We start from the raw sequence: 22,322 nt of genomic DNA on the forward strand, positions 1-22,322 counted from the left end.
ACTTTGAGAATTAAAATAAAATTCTCATAACAAAATAAAAATAATACCAAACGTAGTCTAAAAATCAAAGGATTTAAAATGCTTTATTTTTATATTTTTTTTAATATCAGTTTTTAAATAATACCAATCTAATTTTTTTAATATCACTTTCTTAACTTTTGGATTTTTTTTTTTAATATATATATTTTTAATTTCCCAAAAAGATGTTGCCTCTGAATTTTCACAGTACTAATAGAATAGAAGAGAACATAGCACACTGTAAAAGCAGCTCAGTAGCGTTATTGAGAATGAACTCACTCAATCTCAAACATCTTCAACCTCTCTACTTTCCCTCTAAACCCATCTTCTCTCTTCTCTTCCAACCTTCCATTTCACCCTTCTCTTCTTCTTCTACTGAACCATCAAATCCCACCACCACCACCACCGCCGCCACCAATGCAAGTCTAACCCAAGAACAGTTCACAAAAATTAACCTCCTCCTCCCACGTCTCTGCCTCTCAAACCACCTGTCCACCGCAATCCACCTCACCACCACAGCTCTCCTCACAGACCCACCTCCCAAATCTCTCTCCTTTTCCATTCTCATTCACTCTCTCATTTCCCAACCAGACATGGCTCTCTCCATGTCCCTCCTCAATTTCCTCAAACACAACCCGAAAATATCACAAACCCATCTCAGTGACCTCACAACAATGCTCATTGCCTCTTATTTCAAGCACCACAAGGCTAGAGAGGCCTTCAAAGTGTTCAACTGGATGGTGAGGCCAGGGTCTCCCTGTGTGTTGGATTTGAAGGTTTGTGGGATTCTTGTTAATGGGTTTTGCAGGAAAGGTATGGTTTTTGAGGCCTTGAAGGTTTTGAGGGAGATGGTGGGTGTCAATTTGGTGCCAGGAAGAGATTTGGGGAAGTGGGTTTATAGGGGTTTGTTGAGAGAGGCAAGGATTAGGGAAGCAATGGAGTTGAATGAGGCTTTGGGTTTGGTTTGGGATGTTAGTGGTGATGAGGCTATGAAGAAAGTTTTGGGATTGTTAGATCACATAATTGGCTATTGGACAGAGTAGAGCTGAGCAGGTAAGCTATTGATTTTTGGGTTGTTAAATGCTGATATTGTTAGTTTTCTTCAAGTGAAAATTTAGGACAAATGGTCTTTTTCTCTGTGGGTTATAAATTTATAACGTATACCAATGTATTTAATTGATGTTGCAGTAATTCTTTTCTCCAATGATGAAAGCCAATTATTGATGGCTGAATGTTCCTTTTATCTTTTGGATAGGTAAATGCTGATGGTTGAATGTTCTTTTGCATTTGTGTTTTGCCAATTGTAAGAGAGTGCAGAGAAAACAACTTGAACTTTGCTTAACAATCATCAAGAGTACTAAATGGATAATTAGTTAGTTTTGTTATCTGGTCTTTGCTAGGAGCATGCTTGTCCTTCCTGCCATGGCATTTTATTTCTTGTGGTAGAAACCAGATTCCACTACTCACGCTACAAACCATGGATCAGAAGGCATGTAAGCACTGTTTGAGACAAAGAAGATAAACACCTTTTTCTTTTTAACTATAGTAGAGAGATAAAAGAATGAACCTTCATTACACTCATTAAAGTTTTTTCAGTAAAGATATCATTCATTAAAGCTTGTTCAATAATGCGTTATTCACTTAAAATGGAGTCATTCACTTGAAGATTGAGATTATATACATTTAACCGTTTAAGAAATTCACACTTAACATTACCAATGACAAAAACATTACAACAAAGTCAACATTAGCAGCAACTTAAACAGGAAGAACAACATCCTACCTCAATATGGAAACTTCTATATATCTGTGTCCTGTATGATTGATTGGGAAACATGAATCCTGCATGATCTGGCATTACAAATCCTTGAGTAATCCACATTCGTATATAGAGCCTAATGATTAAAACAGTGTGATATAAGCAAAAGAGAATGTAATAGATTCGGCCAACGGTAAAAGGGAACTACAAAGAAATTCAAAATATTAGGTTGCATAGCACAAAAAGGGGCAAATGCAGTCTTAGTTATTGTCAGCAGGTTAGAACTTAAGTGCTCAGATGTACAGCCTATCACAATGCAACTTAAGTGTGGAAGGAATGCATTAGTAAAATATTATCACATTATCACACTGAACTTACAAACCATTATTATAAAGTCCTAGTTTCAAGGGCCTCAAAACTGTTACATGTGAGAATAGTTGAAGGACAAGAATAAAATAATTCAAAGAAGTGGAAGCAAAAAAGAGAAAAGAACACAAGAGGACCTTAAGGTTCGGCCACGGCCTATGTCCATGGGATAAAGCTCTAAGGCTACATATTTACTGTATTCTCAATTGTAGATTACAATGAACCCTAGTAGGGTATATATGAGAGCTATGGTTAGCCCTATATGGGCTTATAATATGTTGGGCCTCTTGGGCTATTACATAAACATAAACCCAATATTTTTAACAAGAATGAAATCCTTGAATGAAATAAAACTTTTGATAATCATCCATTGTGCGGGCCAAAGTCTAAACACTTATAGATCCTATTGTAAAATAGACTAATTATTGGCTTCTTTCAGTGGCTCCCTGTTTGATTGGTCCAGGGCTTGGGGAATCACCTCTAGTGACTCTCTCCCTATGTTCCTTAGCTCTCTTCTTTGTATTTAGTATCTTTTCCTTTCTTTTTTCTCTCTTCTGAATTTTCTTTATCTGTATTTTTCTCTCTGCCTTATGTTTTTTTGCATAAGGCAGTGTTCTTGAATATATATCCTCATTACTTATCAAAAAAAAAAAAAAAAAAAAATTGTAAAATAGACTAATATCAGACTGTTTTCAGTGGTGGACACAAGAATATCTGTTATATAGTAGTACAAACAAATAGAAGGGAGCACAGTTTGAAAGTAAGAGGCTGTGTTTTTATTTTCAACTGTAGCATGGGTTGGAATTTGCCAGCCAATGCAAGTCTTCTCTTCAGCATGGAAATTTGGTTTGTCAACCATATAATGGAAAGAATTTTATCATTGGATTTAATAATATTAGTAAATTTTTCATAGAAGTTCTAGGGCTTAGAAGGTCATACCTTGTCTTTCAGTGAAACTGTATGGCAGTTTGATTTTCAAAGACTCACCCTCGCAGACGCTCCAACAAGTCTCAGACACCGAGCTTGTACATTTGATATAATTCTCCTTTAATCCTATACTTGAAACAGACAGTAGTTATGGTCTTGACTTTCCAATAATCTTGGCCTCCATCTGGTTGTATACTAAGTGCAAATTCTCTGCACAACTCCAAAAAGTCCAGAGTTGTGAGGTTTTTTAGGTGCTGTATTCCAGAGGGTACTTCCTTCAGCTGCAGGCATGGCCCAATTTCTAGTTGCTCAAGAAGGGGCAATGCTCTTCTGTCTATCTTCACCATTTTTAATTTTACCAAATTTCTGAGTGTGAGCTTTTTGAGTTTTTGAAAGCCACCCTCCTTAAAATGCAGCTGTTCCCCATCATATCCTTGATTGAAGATAAGATTAATTAAATTAGGCAAAGCCTGGATGCATTTCAATGGATCTTCCATTAACCTTGAGAAATATAAACCTAATGTGACTAGATTCTGAAGCTCTGGAATCCAGTTGGGAAACTTCTCCAATTTTCCCCTTATGATTAACTGCTCTAAAAATTGAGGGGGAGATGAGAGGGATTGTAAATCTAGAATCTCATCTTCACTGATTGAGCTTACAACCAAAAGTTTAAGGTGGTGCATATTTTTTAGGGAGGCACACAAAGCCCTCCCATTTTCTGCAGTCATATTTGAAATGCCCAACGTTCTCAACTGCCTCAACTTTCCCAGCTCTTTGATTAGACCAACTTCTTGATGATTTGCCTCTACTAGTGTCTGCAAATCCTTTAAACATCCAAGCCCATCATGTATTTTCACTCCTTGCAATGAATGCAAACTACTTGCAATTTCAAGGTCATAATAATGGGCCAAAAGATGTCTCAGCTTATAAAGCCTAAATATCGCAATCGCACTGGAGTTTCCAGAATATGTAATGTCTGTAGGTTTTGTAGCTTACCTAGTGACTTTGGAAGTATCTTCACTTTTGTATTCCTCAAACTTAAGTACTTCAAGTGAAATAATTTACCCACTTCTTCAGGAAGACAATCAATTGGAGCATCTTCAAAATCCAACACTCTTAAAAGCCTGAACTTTTTAAACAATTTAATCATGAAAGACTTGGTCAATTCATTAATGTTGAAAAGAAAGATTGAACGTACCTGAGAGTACGTAATGGTCTCTAAAACATTTTCTTGACCATCATGGATTGATAGGCACCGACTTTTTCCAATGAAACTTGAGTCATCTGCCTCTAAAATTTGACAGAAATTCAACTCTCCAGCCTTTGATAGAATGATTTCATGCAACAGGTCATGGATCCTGTACTTTTTACGTACCTCATAATCATTAACTGACACTTGAACCAAGTTCCTGTGGATTAGCTCAATTAAGTTTTCTTCTGCCACCTCTTCCAATGTTATTCCCTTCTTTGCTTTTACAAAGCTGTCAGCTATCCATAGCCGAAATAATCTTGAATCAGTAATTGAATAGTCCTCTAGAAAGATGCCGAAGTAAAGGAAGCAAGATTTAAGGTAGTAAGGTAGATCATGATAACTGAGAGAGAGTATTTTTGTAATACTTGTAAGGTGGGGATTACTTTGTAGTTCAGAAGTGAGGCTATTATGTAACTTTTGCCATTCTAATGGAACCTTCTCCTTGGTTGACAGAAGACCACCTATGGCCACAAGTGCAAGTGGCAAGCCTTCACATTTTCTAACAATGTCAAGTGACAATCTCACCAGCTCTCTGGGACAACAGCCCTGAAACTCAGACTGGAATGCCTTTCTGCAGAACAATTCCCAGGCCATTTCTTCAGACAGAGGTTCTAGCTTGTGGACCTGATCGGATGAAGACTCTTTACAAGAAGCAGCAATGTGATCACTGCGTGTGGTAATGATTATCCTGCTTCCTCTGTCATTACAGGGTAAAGCATGTTTCACAACTTCCCAGAACTGTCTTCCAGACATCATCAAAAACAACGACATACTTCTTTTGCTGTAAATATTCCCTGAGCTGGCTAATTAGCATGATCTCATCCAGTATGTATATTTCCCCTGGAGCTCTTTCATTTTTTGCCTGGTAGATATTCTTTGTCATTGTCATGAGTATCTTCTTCATGTTGTATGACTGAGACACAGTGATCCAAACACGGCAGTCAAAGTGTCCCTTCACTGAATCATTCTCATATACTTTCTTGGCAAGAGTGGTCTTACCAATTCTGCCCATGCCTACCACTGAAATCACTGAGCGTCTAGAGGGGCCCCCTACCAACCAGCTTATGAGCTCATCCCTTGTAGATTCAAGGCCCACAACTTCACCATCCTCAATGAAAAGGGAACCCACTCGAGGGTCATGCCATGTAGCATTTGTTGCACTGGTTCGTGATCCTTGCTCTGAGGAATTAAAGCCATATCTTTCACTTCGTTCCTTGATATCACAGACTAATATTTTAATATCTTGAATCTTAGTGGCTATCTCATGATGTGGTTTTAGATTTTTCAGTAAGCTACCAATTTTGTGGAGGAATGCAACAAATCCTTTCTCATGACGATGCTGTGCAATATGAAGAATGTATTCATCTATAACATCTTCAATATGATAGGCTGCCTCCCTCACTTGTTTCACCCAAGTTTTCACACCATCGTGGAGGTCTACTTTCTCTGTCCTTGCTTCAGCATCTTTGAGGAAACACCTGATGCTCTCCAGTTCATCTCTAATACCCACAGTTTCCTTATGGACACCTCTTAGCAGATTTGCTTCTTGGACAAGCAACTGGAACAACTTGTCGATGACAAGGGTTACAGCAGTCTCTGTCATTATTTCCTCTCTTCTTCTCCTAAATGAATGGTATTACCTCAACTAAAGTACTTAAAATAAAGTACTTGTTTTAAGTATATGATCATATGCCTAATTGCATATGATTATTATTAATTCTGGAAGAGCCACATTAGAAAGGGATGGATCTACCTCCCTCAGTTATGCTTGTCATTTACTTTATTGATTCAACTAAGTTCTTTATCTTTTTCCTCCATCTTTCCAACTTGTTTTCAAAGATTTGAAAATTTTCTCTTTGCCCCATATTTTCAACTTGTTTTGGAAAATTTCTAGTTCAAAGTAAAGTATTTCTCCTTGAAAGGACATTCCTTTGACCATTGCTTGATGCCTCTCAGTCTTCCTTATAAAAAAGGAAGAACCTAGTAGACCGGTGCAATTCTATCAAACAATTCCTCAAATTGATGTGTGTTGTGAATTCTGATAATCACATATACAAATTTGATGGCATTGTCTTACAAGAAAAGACAAGTCTAGCCGGTAAATAATCACTTAAACAAGTGCACATATATCTCCTAACAATGAAGTAACTGAACAATATTCAGACAACCTTGCAGCTCCTAAGGCGTTATAATTGTTTATATATTTTGTTTTATTATTATTATTTTGGATAGTGGGTAAGTACTAAGTAGAAGTAAAACCAGTCAAAGTCAATCTCTGGGATGGGCGTGTGATACATTTCCAGGATCCTAGTCCAGTCTACTCAACTGATATTAGAATCTAACTCTTTCTGACCCAGCATGCACGCTGTTACTATTTGCAACCATTTGAGGTTTGATGGGAGGACTTATATCCGCCTCAGGTGGGGCAAAGTACCTTATGCTATGCGCCCAGTTCATACAAGATTTTCTCCTTAGGTGGAAAAGTATATGTACGGATGTACCTAATTTGTTTTGATGAATATATATATATATATATATATATATATATTTCTGATCTTTAGCATATTGGAAAACACAAATCAACGGAAAAGAATTGTAAAATAGTAGAAAATGTTTTCCACTCTGGAACGTTGCTTAATAGATTACCAGAAATACATTCCCAAAAAAAAAAAAAAAAAAAAAACTCTTTGAAATAATGAAACTTATTTGAAATTTCTGAGAACTTATTGTGATCGAAATTTTGGTTATAGATGCTTAAAGACAGCTAGGGTAATAATTTTTATTGCAGCATTCGGTAAGAAAAGAAAAAACATGTACATATATAAAACGTATTAGACACAACTTTTATTATTATTATTATTGAAAATATTTAATGAAATATGTTATAAACTTCTAGCATTTTAACTGGAATAGTGCTTGTAAACTTCTAAACATTGGTAAGGAGTTTTGTTAGAATAATGCTAAAATGTTAGAACTATATGATATATTGCCAAAATTGGAAATCGGCTCTAATTTTGTCGACTTCATTTTAAAAAATAATAAGTAAAAATCCTGAATTTAGGATATCCGGTTATGGCTTGCCATCTCTTCCACTATGATGATTTTACATTTACAACTTGTAGCGTCTTTCTCCTCGAATCTGGGTTTTATGGGTCCTTTAAGATTGAACAATATGATTGAGGCTTAGCCATCTTCATCCTATTGTAGTAAGCAATTCAAAACAGTACAGACTCTACTAGCCTGACACTAGAATTAGGTCGCCTGCCGTTTTTTCATGCTTAGTGCCTCACATCAGTTTCACTAGCAACTTTGGATCAAATACTTTCTGAACTCTCTCATGGTAAGCATTACCAAAGTGGATAGGTATTGAGTTAGAAAATAAAATTTATCAATATTTACCATTTCTGTCTTATGAAGATGGATCTTGATGATCACTTTCTTTCCAACCCAGGAAGCTTTTGCAAAGCCACAACACCCATTTCCTGTTGGACTCCATCTTTTCCCTCATCTTAAGCAGATCTAAAACCATGGCTCAATCATCTCCACTAGATGTTTCATGAGATCTTGGAACCATTTCTCGGTTGAGTAGAATGAAAAAATACCCGTGTCATTGAAAAGCTCTTAAACTGCTTCAAAAGTCAAAACATCAAAGCAATGTGAAACTTGTGTTGCACAACAAGAAACCCCTAGTTAGCCTTGTAGCTTTTGCAACCTTCTTCGCAGCTTGGAGTAAGTCTAACTCCTCTCTCCATCATTATATTCTCTAATCATTGATCGATGCTTCACCCAAGCAAACATCAACCTGACAAAAATAAAGTGAAATCTGGATTTTTAAGAAAGAGAGAGTGAACAAATCTTGTGGATAAATAAAAAAAGAATTGGTAGCTTTTGTTTTCCAAATGCATATTGGTCATATTGCCGTTAAGAGACTTGATGTTTGCACTATCATGTATTAATCTTTGAATGTGGAAACAAGATCCTCAATGGAGAGAGCTCATTTTACTGATATGATTTTTTTTTTTTTTTAGATCTAATAGTACGTAGTGTCTTTTTTTTTTTTTTTAATGAATAAGTGTGCCTCTTATTAACCAAAACATAACAAGTCAGTTCAAAACACATGCAGCAAGTTGCCAAATAGAGAGTTAGAGACCAAACCTAACAAACCCCGGCCTCAAAACAAAGTCACCTCTAACACAATAAGACTACTTAACCCCAACAAAAGACACTATAAATAAATAACACCTGGATTCTCATTTTTACTGTGGCAATACCAAGCCACTTGCTTCAAGAGATCCTTTGAGAGAGAGAGAGAGAGAGAGAGAGAGAGCAGTCATGTTTTTGAACATTATAAATTTGATGTGAACTATAAACCGTATCTATTTTAAAGGAGAAGTCCCTTATACCCTTGTTGTTGCGCACAATTTATCGTTGTTTACTTGTTTTGTTTTATTGGCCAAAATGTCACAATAGCATAGTTTACCAAAATATATATCAATTTACCACCATTTCAAAAATATGTAAGGATCTATCACTTTTTGGGTACTGGAGTTTGGGAAACTCGAGTTCCGTGGAAAAATTTTGAAAATTTTTTATGGTACTCGAGTTCCATAAAAAATTTTCCGGCAATTTTAAGGGCAATTTTTTCAAAAAACTTGAGTTTATAGAACTCAAGTTACACGACAAACTCGAGTTTTACAAACTTGAGTGTCAAAAAGATGGTAGATCCCTACATATTTTCGAAACAATAGTAGATTGATATATATTTCGATAAACAGTGGTATTTGGCCATTTTGACCTTTTATTTGTATTATTTTAGCCATTATTCCCTCTAACACTACACAGTTATACAATATGGTGGCGAAGGAACTTTGGGGCACCATTGGGGAAATAGGCCTTGTGTCATAGCTAATCGAGTAGCTTTAGAAGCATGTGTACAAGATCAAGAGACGTGATCTTACTTGTGAGAATAATGAAATTATTCGTGAGTCTAGTAAATGTAGTCCCAAGCTTGATGATGCTTTTGAAGTATGGAAAGAGATCAACTTTGAATTCCCAGCAATGGATATAACATTTCTTGAAGCATTATGTGTACACAACATAAGCATTATAACTTGCTAGGTAACACCAACATTATATCCCAAATAATAGATAAACCAACTAGACAGGAAATATATCACTATAATCCGATTTAAAATTCAGTGCATTACATCTTTGGACAAAAGATACCACAGTCAGCATAAGTTTAAAACTTAAATATACAGCAATACAACATAAAGAAATATAGTATCCTCGACATAAAATATTTTACAACTCAAAACTACAATTTAATGAAAGAGATACTTAAAATTGCCATATGGCTACTGGCTAGTTTAGCTCTTGGACCAACCCTTAGATTTCTCCAATTGCATCTGAAGCCAAAAAAAGCTAAAAATAAATATAAATAAATAAATTGAAACATGAATTAATAAATAAAGTGAAAAAAGAAGAATGTAGAAGAATATGCTTCTAGTACTAGTGAAAGAAGTATTTGCAAAGAAGAAGGTATAGTGTATTGTTATTCACCATAATCAAAACTATGAAATTATTCTGCACAATGTTCAATATACTGGCTTTTAGGGTCCGTTTGGATACAGTTGAAAACTGAAAATTGAAACTGAAAACTGAAAAACACTGTAGCAAAATAATTTTTAAATGTGTGAATAGTACCGTGGGACCCATTTTTAATAAAAAAGTTGCTAAAAAGTGAAATTTGTGGGTCCGTAAACAGTACACGATATGCACTGATTGGCTGAAAAAAGTAAGAAAAATCAAACTTTGCGGCTACTGTTCATTGAACAGTGCATGAATAGTAGCCGCAAGTCTCACAAACGCGTGAAAAAAAAAAAAAAAACGCAGATGCAGACATGGGTTTTCAGCCCAATCCAAACATAACCTTAATAGAAATCAATCAAATCATTAAATAGCTAGTCGGTGATTATCTTCGTGTCAAATACATTCACAAATTTTTGATGACTAGGTAATAAATTACTTCATCCGTCCCAGTTTGTTTGTCATCTATTCCATTTTTGGATGTCTCAAAATATTGTCCTAATTTTAAAAATAAAAGTCATTAATTTACTAATGTTCCTATTATACCCCTACTTTAGTTTTAAAACTATTTGAAAAGAAAACTAACAAACATTTAAAAAAAATCAATCTAATTGGGGCACTTTTTTAGTTGCCTCATTAAGAATAACTCTTTAAAAAAAAATAATAATAATAAATTTATTTAATGGTAGTTTTGTAAACTTATATATTTTTATAAGGAAGACAAGATAATAAATGATGTTTTCTTAAAAAATTTGACTTTTCAAACAGGACAAACAAATTGAGACAGATGGAGTATTATTTAATAATTTCACAAACCATCTTTGATAAGGATAAAAATAAGTGCCTATTTATGCAAAGCATGAAGCTGACGGTTTCAGGCAAAGCCATCAAACACAAGCTGACGGAACAGTTATAACCGTCGGTTACAAGTCAACAGGTTCTAGATTGAGGGAAGTCTGCGAAACACTTAAAGGCTGACGACACCAACAAACCAATGCCATTAAGGCTGAAGGAAATAAATAAGCTGATGGCTTTGATGCAAGTTTACTTGATACCCACGCTTACATATATAAGGAAATACCTTACCCACCACGTTTGATGCTACTCAAAGGATCCCTATATGGAAAGGATCCCGCAAAATACGCCCAAGAAGACTCCTATAAGGAAAAGACTTCTACTCCAAGGAAAATGGGTCAACCTCCTACTACTATAAAAACCCAAGCACCCTCACAAACCAAGGTACACATAATTTACCCTCTCTAGCACTCTAGAGTTGTGAGAATAGTTCTGACTTGACCTTCTGAGGGTATTTGGCCGGCACTACACCAGCGCTCTCTGTTAGGTCCTTTCTTTTTTGTTGTGCAGGTGTTGTTTCGAGTGCGCGAAGACCGTGTGGCTTACTGGTGATATTTTCAATATCATTAGTTGGCGTCGTCTGTAGGAAACGTGTAGTGTAAGCCATATTACTGCTTCCTGGACAAAAGTTGCATGGTGCTCACTCGCTCAATGGCAACCACTAACGACATTCAAGAAGAGGAACCGCCCACGACCGCCCTCGAGAAACAAGTTAAAACTCTCGCCGCTGTCGTGGAACGCCTCACCAGACAAAATCACGACCTAGAAGAGCAGCTGCGCCAGAAAAATGCAGCATTGGACAACCAAGGAGCAGATCAAGAAGGAACCAGTGCTGACAGAAGGAATCAAGAGGGACCCCAGGCTAGTAACGCCCCGAGCAGACCGGAGCATCAGAACGTGAGCCTCCCTTCCCTTGCAGATACGGCTCCGCCACCTATTATCGCGGAGATGCAGGCAATAAAGGAGCAAATGGAAGTTATGATGAATGCTCTCAAGGGACGAATGTCCAGCGATCTTGACGACCTTGTTAACCGAACAGACTCACCGTTCACCGCCCCTGTCAACTCCTTCCCCCTGCCGAGTAAGTTCTGCATGCCACAGATAGATAGTTATGACAGAGTCAGGGACCCTCTAGACCACCTAGAGACCTTTAAGACCCTGATGCACCTTCAAGGGGTGGCAGACGCGATCATGTGTAGGGCCTTCCCTACAACGCTAAAGGGTGCGGCGAGAATTTGGTTCAGCCGACTGGCACCCAACTCCATCAGCACCTTCAAGGAGCTAAGGACTCAATTTACTGCGCACTTCATCGGAGGACATCGGTATAAGAAGTCTACCGCTTGCTTGATGAGTATCAAGCAGCGAGAGGAGGAAACGTTGAGGGCCTACATATCCCGCTTCAATAAGGAGGCACTCTCGATCGACAAAGCCGACGACAAGATACTTGTAGCAGCATTCACGAATGGGTTGAAGAAGGGTAAGTTTTTGTTCTCCCTGTACAAAAACGACCCGAAGACCATGTCAGAAGTGTTTTATAGGGCCACCAAGTATATAAACGCTGAAGATGCGCTGTTGGCCCGAGAAGAAAGGCTAAAGAAAAGAGAAAGGCAAGAAGACGCCCGACAGGACCAAGGCCGGAAGAAAGCAAGGACAGGAGACCGAAGGGATGAAAGACGCCTTAAGCCCTTAGGGGGAAGATTCACAAGCTTCACTCCGTTGACCGCCCCGATGGATCAAGTCCTAATGCAAATCAAGGACGAGGGGGCTCTGACGTTCCCTGGAAAGCTGAAGAGTGATCCCAACAAACGGTCTAGGGATAAATATTGCCACTTCCATCGTGACCATGGTCACGAAACGGCCGATTGTTATGACCTGAAGCAGCAAATTGAAGCCCTTATCAGACAAGGAAAACTGCAGAAGTTCATCAACAAGGAGAGAATAGATCCACCCCCACAAGACCAACACCCTCGACGGGATAATGAGCGACCGAGACCCCCCATAGGTGACATAAGGATGATCATAGGAGGAACGACTGCCGCTGGGTTGTCCAAAAAGGCCTGCAAAACCTACCTTAGGATGATAGAAAATGTTCAAGTGACGGGGGCCGTGCCAAAGATAGCATTGAAAGAAGGCCCCATTATCGGGTTCTCAGAAGAAGATGCGCGACGCCTTCACCACCCCCATGACGATGTGCTCGTCGTCAGCTTACAAGTGGAAGACTACAACATGCACCGGGTGTTGGTCGACAACGGCAATTCAGCAGATATCCTATACTACCCGGTGTTCCAGCAAATGAGGATCGACAAGGAGCGATTGATTCAGACAAATGCCCCGCTTGTTGGTTTTGGAGGGAGCCAGGTATTCCCCCTAGGCGCGGTTACATTATCCGTGGTGGTAGGCGATTACCCCTAGCAGATCATCAAGGACGTAACGTTCTTAGTTGTCGATTGCTCGTTTGCCTACAACGCTATCCTCGGACGACCCATGCTCAATTCGTGGAAGGCGGTAACTTCAACTTACCACCTGATGATTAAGTTCCCTACCGACTATGGAGTGGGAGAGCTGCGCGGAAGTCAGATGGCCGCGCATGAATGCTATGTAGCCATGATGGAGATAGAGGATCAGGTCCAGGCCTTGAATATAGAAGAGCAACGTACAGCGACGAAGCCGGTAGAGAAACTAGAGGAGATACCTCTTGACAGTTCCGATCCTGACCGAACAACCAAAGTCGGAACCCTCGCTAACCCCGCAATCCGTCAAGAGCTCATAACTTTTCTCAGAAGCAATCGAGATGTATTTGCATGGAGTCATGACGACATGCCAGGAATAGACCCTTCAGTCATGATACACAGGTTGAATGTATCGACCTCCTTTCCACTCGTCCGACAGAAGAAGAGAGTGTTCGCACCGGAACGAGATCAAGCTATAATGGAAGAAGTCCGCAAACTACAGGAAGCAAGTTTCATTAGGGAAGTTTACTACCCCGATTGGCTAGCGAACATAGTAATGGTTAAGAAAGCTAGCGGGAAGTGGCGGATGTGCGTGGACTTCACCGATCTTAACAAAACCTGCCCCAAAGATAGCTATCCTCTCCCAAGGGTCGACGTCCTAGTAGATTCAACGGCTCGGCACCAGCTGTTAAGCTTCATGGACGCTTTCTCAGGTTACAACCAAATCCGAATGCACGAAGCTAATCAGGAGAAAATTTCGTTCATGACCAGTCAAAGCCTCTTCTGTTACAAAGTAATGCCCTTCGGCCTGAAGAACGCAGGCGCAACGTACCAAAGGCTTATGAACAAAATGTTCGCGCAGCAAATTGGGAGGAATGTCCAAGGCTACGTTGATGACATGCTAGTAAAAAGCCGAAGGGAGGAAGATCACTTGGAAGATCTCAAAGAAACATTCAACACCCTTCGTTCTTACAACATGAAGCTCAATCCGGGAAAGTGCACCTTCAGGGTGACGGCGGGAAAATCCTAGGATTTATGGTGTCCCAAAGAGGGATCGAGGCCAACCCGAACAAAATCCGGGCCATTATGGAGATGGCACCACCGAGAAATGTGAAGGAGGTACAAAGCCTCAACGGAAAAATAGCAACATTGAATAGGTTCGTGTCGAGGGCAACGAGCAAGTGTTTGCCGTTCTTCCGCACGCTAAAGAGATCATTCGAGTGGACTACCTAATGTCAGCAGGCATTCGAGGAGTTGAAGGCTTATCTCTCCTCCCCACCACTGCTGAGCCTATCGCAGCCAGGAGAAGAGCTTTTCCTCTATTTAACCGTCTCCCCCGCAGCCGTCAGCGCTGCCTTAGTCAAAGAAGAAGAAAGAGTACAAAAGCCTGTATAATACGCGAGCCGAGCGCTTCGCGATGCCGAAGAAAGATACCCACCTATGAAGAAACTTGCCTTTGCATTAGTTACGGCGGCTCGCAAGCTCAAGCCATACTTTCAAGCCCATACGGTGAACGTCCTGACCGACAAGCCCTTACGACGGGCGATGACCAATCCTGAAGCTGTAGGTCGACTGGCGTTATGGGCTATAGAGTTGAGCGAGTTTGATATCCAGTACCGCCCACAGACCGCCATCAAAGGACAGATCATCACTGACTTCATAGCAAAATTCACTTATGACGAAGACAAGGGGGTAGAAGAGTCCCCTCATTGGAGCATATATAATAACGGATCATCCAATAGACGAGCCGGGGGGCTGGTACTGTACTACTGTCACCCGAAGGAGACAGGGTTAAATGTATGGTCCGTCTCAACTTCCCCACCACCAACAATGAAGCAAATTACGAAGCATTAGTAGTAGGCCTCGACCTCGCCAAAGCAGCAGAAGCCGCAAGCGTAGTCATTTACTGCGACTCTCAGGTCATGGCTAACCAAGTGAATGGAGACTATGAATGCAAGGGCGAAAGGATGAAGAGATACCTTGATCAAGTAAAGGCATGAGTAGACGACCTAGAGGCCAAAATCATCCAAATCCCCAGAGGAGAAAATGAGCAAGCCGACCGTCTAGTCAAAGCCGCTTCAGCAGAGCATATGATAATTCCTGGTAATGTACTCTCTTTTGTTCAGCTTTCTCCACTAATAGATTCCGGCGACATGCAGGAGATAGGCCCCGAAAGTAATTGGACCACACCGATAGTTTCATACTTAAAAAACGGGGTCTTACCAGACGGGAAGGGGGCTGCAAGAAAGTTGAAGGTCCAGGCGACGAGGTTCGTCTTGATAAAAGACGTCCTGTACAAAAGAGGCTTCTCCCGTCCATATCTGAGATGCTTGGGTACAAAAGAGGCAGACTACGTCATGAGGGAGGTACACGAGGGAATCTGCGGAAACCATTCGAGGTCAAGGTCATTAGTGCACAAGCTTGTGCGAGCAGGGTACTATTGGCCCACCATGTAGAAGGATGCCGAGGCTTATGTTAAGACCTGTGACAAATGCCAAAGATTCAACAATATTATTAGACAACCAACCGAAGAGCTGACCTCGATGACGGCTCCATGGCCGTTCGTTCAATGGGGATTAGATATTATGGGACCATTCCCTACAGCAGTACGACAGCTGAAGTTCCTAGTAGTGGGCATTGACTACTTTACAAAGTGGGTGGAAGCTGAAGCTTTGGCTACCATTATGGAGAAGAACGTATGGAGTTTTGTCTGGAGATGCATAATATGTAGGTTTAGCATTCCTAGAGTCTTTGTCTCGGATAACGGGAGGCAATTCGACAACGACTTCTTCCGGGATTTTTGCTCGCAGTTAGGAATAAAGAACCACTACTCCTCCCCCGCCCATCCTCAGGCTAATGGCCAGGTCGAAGTCACGAACTGATCCTTACTCAAGATTATCAAGACTCGGTTCGATGGGGCAAAGGGTATATGGCCTGAAAAATTGCCAAGCATATTATGGGCATACAGGACGACGGCAAGGTCACCCACAGGAGAGACACCGTTCCGACTAACGTACGGGAGCAAAGCAGTCATCCTGGCCGAAGTTGGGCTTATGAGTTACAGGGTGCACAACCATGACAAGAGCAAGAATGACGAGGCAATGCGACTACAGCTTGACCTAGTAGACGAGATCAGGGCGGCGACAAAACAAAGGCTCGCTAGGTACCAAGACCGCATGGCCAAACACTACAACTCTCGGGTCCAACACAGAGACTTCCAAGTTGGAGATCTCGTTCTCGGGAAGGTCATGGGTGCCGCTAGAGACCTGACCCAAGGGAAGCTCGGCCCCAATTGGGAAGGAGCTTACCGAGTTACGTCATGGCAGAGGAAAGGCACTTACCACCTGGAGATGTTAGACGGACAGAAGCTGTCACATCCATGGAACACCGAGCATTTACGAAAGTATTACCAGTAGAAGCGGCAACATGAAGACCAACCCTTTTTATTTACATTTCAGCAAATTTTAGTCATACTCCTCAGTTTTATCGTTTACTTTAGTTTTTGCAACAATACCTCTTTTTCTTTTTAAGCCCAAAAGGCAGGATTTGGTTTTTGAACTACTTTTATTTACAAATGCATGGCAATAAGAGGAGTTCATTCAGAAAATTGCTGAAGTTTCTATTCTACAAATCTACAGTTTAAAGTTCACAAAAGTGGACGACTAAGCTCACAAAAGTGAACAACAAAAGTAAACGACTAAGCCCTTAACGTATGGACTGAAGCTAAAAAGCTGACGGTCTCACCAAATAGATGAGACTATCATAATATGGACAAGGTTCTAAAAACCAACGGGCCTACAAAGGTGACAAGCTCATCAAGTCCATGACAGAGACTAAAACTAAAGAGCTGACGGTCTCATTAAACAGATGAGACTATCATCATATGGACAGGGTTCTAAAACCAACGGGCCTACAAAATTATCAAGCTCATCAAGTCCACAAAATGGATGAAATCTAGAGAGCTGACGGCTCACTAGATAGACGAGACTATAAAATGCAGCCCGTCAAATGGGTACCTTCATCTTAAACAGGTGAAAAATTGTAGTCCATAAATTGGACACATGATAGACGGGTCGACAAAGCAGACGATCCTAATATACAGTGCCAAATAGGCGACTTCGTCTCAAGTAGATGAAAAATTGTTAAAGTCCATAAATTGGACAAACTTGTTAACGTTAAATTAGACAAAGACGTTAAAGGTGACGGGCTTACTAAATGACCGTTTACCAAATGCTCAGTAAAGCTGACGGTCCATCTAAGTGACCATTTGCTTAATGTCGTTAAAAGTGACAGCCTCTACCGTGGATTAACAGTGTACAAGTTCCCCTAAGTCCGCATATTAGAGGACCATCAAAGTCGACGGACTCACCAGTTCTCAAAGAACAAATTATAAAGTCCCTAAAGACAATGGACGGATCCATATCCAAATAACATCCATAGTTGTGCACAAACATAAGAAGCAATGCATACATGTTCAAAGCGACAAAACCATTAAACAAGACGAGGATAAAGCCACCAAGCCGACAAACCTTAAAGAGTGACGAGCAAGGTCATAAAATTAGCAACATAATCAAATACCCAAGGGGAAAGCCCGTAAAACCGACGAAACTATCCAACTCAAAAGGGTAAAATGGACGGGCTCATAAGTAGCACAAAGACCATACCAACAGAGTTTTTTAACTAGTTCAAAAAATTGACAGGGTTCCTAAAACAGACGGGAATGCTCACCAGGACTTCGCCTGGCACGATCACTGATTGAGAAATATGAAGACGACGGGAATAACATGTCACGTAATAAATGCAACTGTATACAAATAAAAGCCCAAGAAAAACACACGGGCACTTAAACAATTGTTTGAAAAGTAATTGAAATACACATTAAACGATTGTTTGCAAAATGATTGAAATACAAATAGAACTAAAGGGCAGGAGTGTCAGCAGGGTTCCCGTCAGCTTTTTGATTTTCAACGTCCACAATCACAGTCGAAGTATTGGAAGCAGGAGTAGGAGGAGGATTTGTAGCAGGCTAGGCAAGAACAACCACACCGTCATCCTCCGGAGGAAGATTGGGCTCGGGGGAGCCGTCACCTTCATCATCCATTGTAATTCCAGACAGGTCCAGCTCTGGGAATGCCGATGCGACTTGTTTAAGACAATCGTCAAACCCAGTGTCATAATACTCGGCACAAGAGTCAATGAACGATTGCGACGCTTTAAAATCTCGGACAGCGTCAGCCCCAGCAGTCTCCACCCTTTTGCCTAGATCCGTCACCTCTTCCTGAAGCTTTTCCTTATGACGGTCAGCCTCCTCCAACTTCTCCCTGACCTCCTTCAGCTCTTTGTTTAGTGTACGGACAGCATCCTTGTACTACCCCTGTTCATTCATCAAATTTGTATTATGTTTCCGGACCCGGGTGACGACCCCCTCCTTGGCAATGCAACGATTCTAAAGGGCCTTGACGCGCACCAAGGCCTGAGAAGAGAACACAGACGTCAGTCAGAGCTGATCAAAACAAAATAAAACCAATTCGACTAAAAGGTAGTAAGCATACCCTGGTGAGATCAAAAAGGGCTGACGCCCCTAAATCCTCCGTCCCCAATAAATCACAAGGCCCTATGTCCGTTAGTTTTATGAAAGACCCAACCTCCCCGACGACATCGTCCTTATGGGTCAAGAGGCAGCAGGGGCCCTCGTTGACGGGACTTGAGGACGTCATCACCCCCTTGCCCTCACCATGGCTTGGCTTAAGGGGGGATTTTTCCTTTGGAGCATGATCTCCAGGAGTGACGGTGGCCTTTTCAGACGGGCTGTCGTCACTCCCGTCGGGCTTCCTCTTTGCAGGCTTAGCGACGGTCTTAGGGGTTGACGAAGTTTCTCCCCCTACCTCCTTTGCCTTCTTCTCCTCCTTCTTGCGGGTTACGGCAACCCTCACCCTCTGTTTAGAAGACTCCATCTCTACACAAAATAACTAATAATTAGAAGAACAGACAGAGAAGTAGACTGACGGAGGTAGTAAGGAATTTACTCACGTCGGTGAGAGAAGTCGTCCAATTTACTGGCTTCAGCTAACGATTCTGGACCATCGCAGTATAAATGAATAGTGTCAAGGGTGATCAAGTCCCTACACTTACGTTTCTCCAAAGGAATTTCGAGAACCCGATGGATGAATTCCTCCTGTTCGTCGGTTATGTGGGGACGGGTATTAGCTAAAAAGAAAACAGAGAAAGAATGTTAGTAGCGTCACCTCAAAACAAAAGAAACATGGTTGACGGGATTGACCTGAATCCCTGACAAAAGCCCAAGTGTTGTCAAAATAACCATGGGGCATCATCGCCCATTCCTCCTGTCGGCAAACCCAATCCGTCTCTTCAACAAAGAAATATCTACTTTTCCAGTTCCTATTGGAATCTGGCATATCTGACACTAGTCTCAAACCTTTCTCCCGAGCATTAAAATGGTATGTCCCCTTAGAAGATGCGATGTGATGGGGTCTGTAGCAATAAAAGAATTCATCCAGGGTAAGCTGACAGTTTCTTCCACTAAGACGACCCCACAGAATTTCAGCACCTATGAAAATTCTCCAGGCGTTTGGAGTAATTTGAGTGACGGACAGGCCCAGAAAATCAGCTAGCTGACGGTGCAAGGCCGTCAGCGGCAATCTTAGACCCGCAACAAACATGGCATCATACATGCCAACGTCAGTGGTTCTCCCCAAGTAACATCTTTCATTCTCTCTAGGGAGACGAATCGGGATATGGTCCGAAATTTGATAACGGGCGCGCAACTCCCTAAAAACCTTATCACTCATCATGGGTAAAAACTTGTTGACGGCCCAATCCTCAGGAAGAATGAAAGGACGGTTATCCCCTGAATCCTCTGAGGTCCCTCCACTAGATTCCTCATCACCGTCACCATCATCCCTGTCAACATCAACATCGCCCCCGTCACTTCCACTTTCCCCTCTTCCCTCTTCTACCTCATTCTCACCTCCATTTTCCGCCTCCTCACCCCCCTCAGTGTAACTCTCATCACCGTCAGGAGATTGGGCCGACGTCTCCCTCTCTGATGAAGGTGAGAAGTCCTCTGACTCATCACCCGAACCAAAGGCCTCGTCGTAGCCCGCTCCTTCACGGACTAAGGACTCCTCACACGATGCGTCACTTGACATCTGACTACCTACAAGTGACGAATCCAATCTAAGTACCTAAGCTGACGTCCTCACTAAGGAATTATTCAGGCATAAACAAAAATGAAAGAGGAGGAAATAGAACTTACTGGTAAGTTAGCTTTCTGACGAAGAATGGCTCCAAGGTTAGCAATGAACAGGCTGACGGGAGTAAAGAATGAGCTGACGAAATCAAGGGCGACGGTTTCTCTCTTTCGAAGATCAGCAAGGATGAAATAGAGGAAATGAGGAGGAGGCGCCATTTATATATAGAGTGGAAGTGCGTGGAAGACGAAGCAACGCCCTCGTCAGAAGCGGAGCCAATTAGAACGCGCCATTTGTCCAAAGCATTAAATGTACGGCGGCTCGAGGAGTTCCTCGTAAATGATTTTCCCGCTCCCTTAGAGAATGTAACCATAATCAGTCAAGAAAAACGTTAACTCCATAACCCGTCAGTATAAAAAGTGATGAGGATATGGAGTAGGGGGCAGCTGATAAGGATAAAAATAAGTGCCTATTTATGCAAAGCATGAAGCTGGTGGTTTCAGGCAAAGCCATCAAACACAAGCTGACGGAACAGTTATAACCGTCGGTTACAAGTCAACAGGTTCTAGATTGAGGGAAGTCTGCAAGACACTTAAAGGCTGACAACACCAACAAACCAACGCCAATAAGGCTGAAGGAAATAAATAAGCTGACGGCCCTGATGCAAGTTTACTTGCTACCCACACTTACATATATAAGGAAATACCTTGCCCACCACGTTTGATGCTACTCAAAGGATCCCTATATGGAAAGGATCCCGCAAAATACGCCCAAGAAGACTCCTATAAGGAAAAGACTTCTACTCCAAGGAAAAGGGGTCAACCTCCTACTACTATAAAAACCCAAGCACCCTCACAAACCAAGGTACGCATAATTTACCCTCTCTAGCACTCTAAAGTTGTGAGAATAGTTCTGACTTGACCTTCGGAGGGTATTTGGCCGGCACCACACCGGCGCTCTCTGTTAGGTCCTTTCTTTTTTGCTGTGCAGGTGTTATTTCGAGTGCGCGAAGACCGTGTGACTTACTGGTGATATTTTCAGCATCATCAATCTTAAAAATAATCCAACCCACCCACAAGGCAATATATTTCACACACAAGGTATCCTTAAAATCATTTTTTTGCAAATTTCAATTTGTTGAACTTAAAAATATTAAATTAAGGCAATTTCTTCAAGCTAGGAATTAAACCAAACATGTCCTACATTTACTATGCAAAAAGTTCAATTCATAAGCACAATTATGGAAATGAATACAAATCACTTACCATTGCGCATCTTTGGTATGATTGTCAACTTGTGGGGTGAGAGGGCAAAAAGCAAGGTTCAAATCTTCCAAAAAAAAAAAATTAATATATATACTTAGATTAAACTAGAATAGGATTTCTATCTCAGATAAAAATAAATAAATAAATACAAATCACTTATAATATGTCATTTTTGTCATTTTACACCTAAAAATGAACTCTTTATCAATTTGGTTACCACATGGGCTAACTTCAAAGCACTTCCTACGGGTTATTTAATACATTCATAATTAAACTAATCGAAAAAAAAAAAGTTATTTTGTATTTTTCCCAAAAAATTAATAAGGTTGTTACTTGTTAGTACATATACGAAGCTAAATTGGAGAGAAACTAAGAAATAAAAGTTATATGATCTTTTAAAGTAAAAGAAAATATTGGTTAGTTATGGAAATGGAAAAGATCTTTTCTTTTGCTATTCGTGCCAAAAGTACTAGTTAAATGTGCCATAATTTAGAAAATTCGATGAATATGAAATTTCAACCAATATTAAGATTCAAGTAGAAGAAACGATTTTAAATGGTTCAAGGAAAATGAAAATAAATGCTCTGTCAACATAAAAATGATGTGAAAATCGACGCTATAGATTTGAAA

At 40.6% G+C, this 22,322-nt stretch overlaps 2 protein-coding genes across 7 annotated transcripts; both read left to right on the top strand.

The window, feature by feature from the left end:
- Positions 1-244: 244 nt before the first annotated feature.
- On the top strand, positions 245-6,699 carry LOC126706849 (pentatricopeptide repeat-containing protein At1g63130, mitochondrial-like). 6 transcript variants are annotated; one of them, XR_007648721.1, is made up of 3 exons: positions 245-1,071; positions 4,776-5,147; positions 5,247-6,139. XR_007648721.1 is itself a non-coding variant. In XM_050406421.1 (2 exons), the coding sequence occupies exon 1, from the start codon at positions 288-290 to the stop codon at positions 1,059-1,061; it is 774 nt and encodes a 257-aa protein (XP_050262378.1). In that variant the 5' UTR covers positions 246-287; the 3' UTR covers positions 1,062-1,071; positions 6,680-6,699. The 6 variants fall into 6 exon arrangements, 5 of the variants coding, with proteins under 5 accessions (XP_050262378.1, XP_050262374.1, XP_050262375.1 ...); XM_050406421.1 differs by lacking the exons at positions 4,776-5,147; positions 5,247-6,139 and adding an exon at positions 6,680-6,699 and having other exon boundaries at positions 246-1,071; XM_050406417.1 differs by having other exon boundaries at positions 246-1,071; positions 4,776-6,139.
- Positions 6,700-11,417: 4,718 nt separating this feature from the next.
- On the top strand, positions 11,418-13,178 carry LOC126704712 (uncharacterized). Its single transcript, XM_050403736.1, has 2 exons — positions 11,418-11,720; positions 12,243-13,178. Exons 1-2 carry the CDS (start codon positions 11,418-11,420, stop codon positions 13,176-13,178), a joined length of 1,239 nt encoding a protein of 412 aa, XP_050259693.1.
- Positions 13,179-22,322: the final 9,144 nt, after the last annotated feature.

This window comes from Quercus robur, chromosome 11 (genome assembly GCF_932294415.1).
Source record: "Quercus robur chromosome 11, dhQueRobu3.1, whole genome shotgun sequence".
Lineage (NCBI taxonomy): Eukaryota > Viridiplantae > Streptophyta > Magnoliopsida > Fagales > Fagaceae > Quercus > Quercus robur.

Coding starts and splice junctions, on each gene's coding strand:
- LOC126706849 (XM_050406421.1), top strand. CDS start 288: ATGAACTCACTCAATCTCAAACATCTTCAACCTCTCTACTTTCCCTCT.
- LOC126704712 (XM_050403736.1), top strand. CDS start 11,418: ATGGCAACCACTAACGACATTCAAGAAGAGGAACCGCCCACGACCGCC. Junction 11,721..12,242: donor CTATTATCGCGGAGATGCAG/GCAATAAAGGAG, acceptor GGGTTGAAGAAG/GGTAAGTTTTTGTTCTCCCT.